Genomic DNA, 7,631 nt, shown 5'->3' with positions numbered 1-7,631 from the left:
GGGGGGGGGGGGGGGGGGGTACAAATTCTGATGCTTGTAACATAATAAATTACTCAACTGTTCTTGGTTTATCGACAAACGTGGACAATAAAAAGAAAACCAGAGGGAAAGGAGAAGAGAAAACCAATCACCTTACTTTCTAAATGGCTCTAGCTTTGCTCTTCGCCAAAATGATCGGATGGCAACCCTCAAACCGTGAGTTTCCTCTCTACAAAACATACACAACTCATTAAACTTTCTTCTTTTGTGAATGCTTATTATAGTATACACGAAGTTTCTACATTGTACTTGTTGACAAATACTAATTCTGAAAAGACATCCGTGAAAATTCTATCATGCACATATAAATAATCAAAACAGTAAAGATTGCAAAAATAATAAAGAATTGGAATCAACATGTAAATATAGTACAAGCAGTTCACTCTTCTCAGCGTTATCTTGCTTGCCTATATAAGCCATGTAACTTTCTGAATTGATACATACAATATAGTGACCTGTGGCATAGTTACCAAACCAGGCTATCATAATCAACAAGTAAAAGATAGAGATAAAGGTAAAAGACATGAGGAATTATATTAACAATGATAACTACTTTTAAAAAAACAACACGGAGCTTGCCATGAACCCTAACTAAGGTAGTGCCAAATAACATTAAGTAATCATAAGAGAAACAAAACGACTCCAGATAATTAAAACTTTCACAATCAACCAGAATTAAAATCGAAGATGAGTGTTTTTGCTAAGATAGAAAAAAATATAAAAAAATATACGGAGTCCGAGAATTCTTACCCCTAGAATTAAAAGCCAACAGATTAGATCAGATTATATATTGAACGACAGTTACATCACCGGATCTTGTCGCAGAGTGAAGATCCGCTGATAATACCCCCTTCCCCGTTTATGTTTTTTTTACAGTGACAACTGAGTCCTCGAGACATGGTGAAGCGGAGAAGGAGAATGAGAAAGATTAGATAATTCGAACGCTGACATGAACGATGACAGGTAATCAAAATTGAGCTGATGTCTATTAATTGTTATAATTTTATTGGTTGTTAATTTTTATTGATGTGTGAGTTGAACTCACTGAGTTCTTCCTTCAACTAAAAAGCAATATTGATTGATTAACAATATTGTTATAAGAGAATGAATATTATAGAATTAGCTGCAAAGCTAAATTGTTTTGAATTGTATTTATAACAAAAATAAGTAAAAATTATATATATATATAAAACCATTACAAAAGTATATTTTATTCTTTCTTTTTTTTTGACCGAATGATTCCACTAATTAAACCAAATGAGTTTGACAATAACAAGGAGACGAGGACAATCAATATACAAACACAAAAATACAGTTTATGAAAAGAATTGTTCAGCTTCGAAAACTTCTTGTAACCAAAAAGGGTAGCCCTAAGCTACATACGATTGTGATCGTTCATCCCGAGTGACACTCTTTGCTATAAGAGAAGCACCAAGGTTTGCCTTCCTATCTTCTGACATCACTTTACGGGAAGGTAAAAGGTATAAAGCCTGCAACAAGACCTCTTATTGCAATTTGAAATTTTGCCAAGCTATTGGTATGAGAATGGCATCAACCAAATCCTTTTGATCCATCGCAACGACGACCTCGGGGATGCACAAACTCATCATACTCTCTATAGCTCAAATGAGACCTTGCAATTCCGCTTCCCCTTTTTATAAAATAAACCCAAAGAATCTTCTGCTATGGAGAAGAACTGTTCCTTCTGAGTTTCTTAAAACCCATGTCGCACTACTAGTAGCTTTATCTATATCCCACGAAACAGCCACATTACATTTCCACCAAGGTTTGTTCGGTGACTTCCATACCCGAACATGAGACTGCGGCTTCTTTTGAACCCTTCCTTCTTCAAGAAAATCCATTTCATTTGCTTGAAACGACTGATCTCTATCCTCTCTTATCTTTTTACCAAATTTGAAATAAGAACAACATTGCCTTCAAAGACGAGGTTGTTACGGTTTTTCCATAGCAACCAAAGAATCCAAGGAAGAGATCTTCTGGTCTGCAGGGGCAGCATAACATTTTTACTAAGAGTGAGCACTAAATGGAAAATTTGATAAATGAAATTTGGATCAACGTCATCCTCCGGCAAAGGGATCCCGATAGAGCCCAAACCTGTCTAGCAAGAGTGCAAGAAAACAGCATGTGGTTAATGGATTCACCTTCCACTCCACAAGTTTGAAAGTGCAAGTCTAAATGCATGCCCCTGGATCTTAATTTTTCTACTACCGGAATAGCACCTGAAACTGCCTTCCATAAAAAGATTTTGATCTTTGAAGGAGCAAACAACTTCCAAATCAAGACCTTGATTCCATTAAGAGAGAAATTTTCAAAAAAAAAAATTAAGAGAGGGAAGCATATTTGCAAAGGTAATCTAGTCTTCTTTAAAAACCTGACACGCCAACCATTACCCTGACCTTACACTATATTCCCCACTCTTATTGTGCTTCCACACCATCAAATCTGACAATGAAAGGATAGGTTTAATAGCTCAAACCAACTCCACATCCCGTGGAAAGAAATGCTCATCGAGGGCCAAAGGATTCCAACTCCTAGCAACCAGATCGATTAGATCACTCACCTTTAGTTCCAAATCCACCAAATTATTTTTCAGGAAAGGAGCTCTTATTCTACCATCTTCCAGCCAAAGTGTGGACCAAACTTTTAAAGAATTACCATTCCCCACTTTTTGCTGAAGACCTTTTTCCAATAACACTCTCTTATGAATGATGCTTTTCTAGACAAAAGAAGATCTATTTCCAAGAACTGCTGAGAGGAAGCGGTCTTCAGGGAAGTATCTACTTCTCATTAAACAGTTGAAAAGGGAGTTAGTGTATTGGATTAACCTCCAAGCTTGCTTGGCCAGAAGTGTCTGATTGAACAATTCAATGTCTTTGAATCCTGAACCTCCTTTCTCTTTTGACAAAGATAATCGATCCCAAGCAATCCAATGAATCTTCCTTTGGTTTTCAACTGAATTCCACCAGAAGGAAGACATTGACATTGCACTAGAAAAAGATTCACACGTAACTTTAGACAATTTGAAACATGACATTGCGAAAACTGGCATAAGCATCACCACAGTCTTCAGCAATATCTCTTTACCATCCTGGGAGAGCGATCTGGCAAACTATCCCGACAACGTATTTTTGAGTTTTTCATGAATTTAAGTGCCTGTTCCCCCTTGGATATTTGACTAGCGTTTTAACAACCAAGTCCACTTTAGATCCAAAAGTTATTAGAAGATTTATCCAAATTAATCATCTGCTTCACCATAAACCTTGAGAATGTCCTTGATAACCCACACTGGTCTTCATCAGCTTTGCATACAAACAAAGTATAACCCACATTTTATTCGAAAACGGAAGTTTTTTTTATTTAATACACTAAATAATTTGTGAAATCCCCAAAACCCGGAAAAAGGTTCTCTCCAAGTCGGCTTAGTCCTTAATTCTAATTTACTTAAAAAACCAGAGAGCGACCTTATTCTCTCTCTCTCTCTCTCTCTCTCTCTCTCGCTGTTGATTTTGAAAGACGACGACTAGGAATTGGAATAGGAATCTTCTTTGCGTGTGTTAGGTATTCGACGGAAGGGAAAGCTCTTGTTCGCCGGGAAACAATGGATGTTAGCACCAATTCCACGGCCAGTAATGTCGCCCAGGCGATTCTCGCTACTCTCGATTATAACTCTACTCCCGATGCTCGCAAAGCCGCCGTTGCATTCCTCGAATCTGTATGATTAAACTTCACACTCTCTTCTTCTTCTTTTTTTCCCTCAATCTGTTCTCTGTGATCGGTTTGCGTCTATGTGGAGAATAGTGTGCTGTAATTTCCGGTGTATTAAGTTTTAAGTAGCTTTGTATTGCTTTCACTATTTTTAGGTATTTGTGTTTGCGATTCTCTCTGAGGTTTATATATCTGAATGCTGAGGAGGCTTCTTAAAGGTTCAGCGATCCTGCTTAAGGGTTTATTCTGGCAAAATTACGATTTAAGGATTTGCCTAGCTTTTGGTTTTAGGGTTTGTGTTTTCGGTTGCTGTTATCTGAGTGGTTTCTGCTAGTTGCTGTTATTTGATTACTAGTGATCCTTGTTTACGATTTCTTTCAAGCTCTTTGTTTTGCCTTATGGATCATCTTCAGAGATGTTTTTGGCGTTTGGAAGTTACCTTCAACTCTATTTAGGCAAATATTAAATATCGATCGCTGTTTTGGGCAAGCATAAATCTTGTTCAATTTATTTGATTATTTCTTGAATACCTGAGGGTTTTATAAACTTCTTTGCGTTTTATTGAACTGTTCACCTTCTGTTTTGATACAATAACTGCAGATTAAATCTGGAGATATCAGGGTTCTAGCAAATATTTCCTTACTTCTAGTGAAAAAGGAGTGCTCTTCGGAAATTCGACTGCATGCCTTCAAAATGCTACAGGTTTGTGCAAAGCTGTTAAACTGCGAAATTTTAGATGTTAGGGCGAAAGGGTAGATACATAACTTTGGTTACATTTTTTTCAGAGTTTTAAACTCGCAATCCAAAATAGTCGGGAGGTTTAGTTTTAAAATATTGTCTTACAGAATGAGAAACTTGGGAGACTCTTCTGGGAAACTAATTACCTAACAAGTCAATTTTTGATGGACTTCTTCAATATTTTTTTTTGATGGACTTCTTCGATATATTTTTTATAAACTTAATTTAATGACTTTATGTCAGTGCTGTAATGAGATTACCTTATCAGTATTTGAGTTTTGAATATATCTCAACCCTACGCAATGTCTCAATGCAGCGTGTTGTGTGTGCTATATCTATCCATGATAATTGCAAACATTATATTAAGAAAAGCATACCAACTTTATCTGGAGCTATCTTTCTCTTTTTGCAGCATTTGGTTAGACTACGGTGGGAGGAATTAAGCCCCTCAGAGCGCAGGGATTTTGCTAAGCTATCTGTTGAACTAATGTCCGAGATTGCTAGTCCGTGTGAGGAGTGGTCTCTTAAGAGTCAGTCAGCTGCCCTTGTAGCTGAGGTAATTCAAGTTTCTTAGTGTTTGCATTCATTCTCTATTGGTCATAGTTTCCTGTTGTTGCGGCTGGTGCTCGCGTGAACCAACTCGTGGATTAATATTGTTTTCTTGTTGCAGATTGTTAGAAGAGAAGGCCCCGATCTTTGGCAGGAGTTGTTTCCTTCACTTGCTTCCTTGTCTGCACAGGGCCCGTTACAAGTATAATGTTTTCTCATTTCTTTAATTTGTTCAATTTTTTTATAAGGCGGAGATGTAAAATCTTACTGAATAATCTCAAAATACCAGGCTGAAGTGGTCTCAATGATGTTAAGATGGCTCCCAGAAGATATAACAGTTCACAATGAGGACTTGGAAGGTATCTAAGAGGGGTTATTTTTCCTCATTTCTCTGTGGTGTTGCGCTTTTCAGCGTTGTAGTTTTGTTCATGCTATAATAGTGAGGTTACAAAAACACATATTTGCTAACCTTCGAAATTTAATTATATTGTAAGTGCAAGCTTTCGGTCGTTAGTCGACTGATATATTTTACAAAAATGGCACCTTAATCTGGATAGTTTATATGTACCTTGTGAGTCTAAAATTTTCATCTAAACTGTCTGTTTTCCTCTCTAATTTTTAGTTGGACTTTCTCTCCAGGTGACAGGCGTCGGTTATTGTTGCGGGGACTTACTCAATCTCTGCCTGAGATTTTGCCTTTATTGTATAATGTATGCCACATTTTTTTCACTCATTTATGTTGTTTGTTGTAGCGGTAATTTGATTCATTACATAATCCAGCTTCTCGAGAGACACTTTGGAGCTGCGATGAGTGAAGCCAGTAGGCAACAGGTTGACTTGGCAAAACAGCACGCAGCTGTGGTTATAGCTTGTTTAAATGCCATCAATGCATATGCCGAATGGGCTCCTGTTCTAGATCTTTCCAGATATGGAATTATTAATGGGTAAGGTTACTCATGGAGAAAATATTATACAGATCATCAGCATTTAAATATTTCCTGCTAAACGTGCTCCCTAAATTTGTAATAGGTGTGGTGTCTTACTTTCTTCTCATGACTTCCGTCTTCATGCTTGTGACTTTTTCAAACTTGTCTGCTCAAGGTATGCAACTGGGCTGTTTGACCTGATATATCTATATAATTTCTAGTAGACATATGAGAGAAAAAAAACTTTCCTTGTCTGCAGAAAAAGACCCAGTGATGCTCCTGGTTCTGAATTCGATTCTGCAATCAGCAGTCTGTTTCAGAGTCTGATGAATGTCTCCAGAGAATTCTTATACAGATCAGCCTCAAATGCTGGGGTTATAGATGAAAGTGATTATGAGTTTGCTGAGTGCATATGTGAAAGTTTGGTTTCTTTAGGCTCAACAAACTTGCAATGTATTGCTAGTGATGGTGGTGTTCTGGCTTTATATCTTCAACAGGTACTGACATCGTTATGTAATTGAATTTAAATGATGAAGTTGAAGTTGTCTATAATGTTCATGGAAAACCTGGGAAGTAAATCATCAGCTAGGATGTAGCTGCACTTTATCTCATAATGGACTAGTTCTTATATAACATAAATCGGTACTTTCTAATCATGAGCCAACCTTTCAAAAGCTTTGTTATCTTATCCTAATCTTGTTCCTCAATTAGATGGTTTTTTGGCAATTTTTTATTTCTTTTACGTTCTGTTACGATGTGGTTTATGGCTATTTTGTTTTATTTAACACTATTTTAATCTTTTACTTTGGACACGTTTGTTTGACTGTTTTTATTCTCATTTTTAACGTAGATGCTTGGTTTCTTTCAACACTTTAAGCTGGGTCTTCACTTTGAAGCAATGCACTTCTGGCTGGTATGTTGTATTTTATAATAACGACTTCCTCGCCTACCATCCTCTGGAAAATATCAACCACAGACATAATAAAGATTGTCGGGCTGACATTTGTGCTCTTTTGCATTGTCTTGTAGGCATTAATGAGGGATTTACTTTCAAAGCCGAAGGCTGCTGCTTATCTAAGTGGAGAGGGACCAGCAGTTGGTAGTTCAAGCCATGTTGAGAGCGAAAAGAAAAAGATTCTTAGTCTTATTAATGATGATATCTCTTGCGCAATCTTGGATGTGTCTTTCCAGCGAATGCTCAAGAAAGAAAAAGTCCCTCCACGAATTGCTCTTTCTCTTGGGCCACTGGAACTGTGGAGTGATGAGTTCGATGGAAAGGGAGACTTTGGCCAATACCGATCAAGGCTTGTAAGTTCTTGAGACAAATGCATTAGATAGTACTTCGCAAACAACACATTAACCTGAAACTTGTTTATTTGGTGCAGTTAGAATTGATCAAGTTTATTGCTTCTCACAAGCCCCTTGTTTCTAGTACTAAAATAGCCGAAAGGATTATCACTCTCATTAAGGATCTATTGGCTTCTCCAGTGCCTCTTCAGGTTTTTTCACAAAGTCTTACTTTTCTCTGCTGAGTTTATTCACAATCTTCTAGTTTTGATAGCTGTGATATTCAGTATTTATATGTGATCTTGATACAAACGTGCATTTTCAGGATGTAGCAGTGATGGACAGCCTGCAATTGGCTTTCGATTG

General features: G+C 37.2%; 1 protein-coding gene and 1 long non-coding RNA gene across 3 annotated transcripts in view; one reads left to right on the top strand and one right to left on the bottom strand.

Moving 5' to 3' along the window:
• LOC104707079 overlaps positions 1-1,082 on the bottom strand; it is a 3,155-nt gene extending 2,073 nt beyond the window's left edge. Inside the window, exons 1-2 of one of the 2 annotated variants that reach the window (XR_002033111.1) lie at positions 790-1,082; positions 132-208 (exon numbers count right to left, since the gene is read on the bottom strand). This is a non-coding gene — a long non-coding RNA (uncharacterized LOC104707079). The remainder of the gene's footprint in view (positions 1-131; positions 209-789) is intronic. The other variant, XR_002033112.1, reaches the window with a different exon arrangement.
• Positions 3,468-7,631, top strand: part of LOC104709479 (protein HASTY 1-like) — a 7,650-nt gene continuing 3,486 nt past the window's right edge. Inside the window, exons 1-13 of the mRNA XM_010426087.2 lie at positions 3,468-3,772; positions 4,366-4,467; positions 4,916-5,059; positions 5,174-5,254; positions 5,342-5,411; positions 5,692-5,762; positions 5,833-5,996; positions 6,082-6,153; positions 6,238-6,475; positions 6,829-6,891; positions 7,008-7,286; positions 7,364-7,477; positions 7,591-7,626. Coding sequence (XP_010424389.1) covers positions 3,659-3,772; positions 4,366-4,467; positions 4,916-5,059; positions 5,174-5,254; positions 5,342-5,411; positions 5,692-5,762; positions 5,833-5,996; positions 6,082-6,153; positions 6,238-6,475; positions 6,829-6,891; positions 7,008-7,286; positions 7,364-7,477; positions 7,591-7,626 — 1,548 coding nt within the window. The 5' untranslated portion in view covers positions 3,468-3,658. The remainder of the gene's footprint in view (positions 3,773-4,365; positions 4,468-4,915; positions 5,060-5,173; positions 5,255-5,341; positions 5,412-5,691; positions 5,763-5,832; positions 5,997-6,081; positions 6,154-6,237; positions 6,476-6,828; positions 6,892-7,007; positions 7,287-7,363; positions 7,478-7,590; positions 7,627-7,631) is intronic.

The sequence above is a fragment of the Camelina sativa genome, chromosome 8 (genome assembly GCF_000633955.1).
Source record: "Camelina sativa cultivar DH55 chromosome 8, Cs, whole genome shotgun sequence".
Classification (NCBI taxonomy): Eukaryota; Viridiplantae; Streptophyta; class Magnoliopsida; order Brassicales; family Brassicaceae; genus Camelina; species Camelina sativa.
This window is presented reverse-complemented; position numbering and strand designations above follow the sequence as displayed.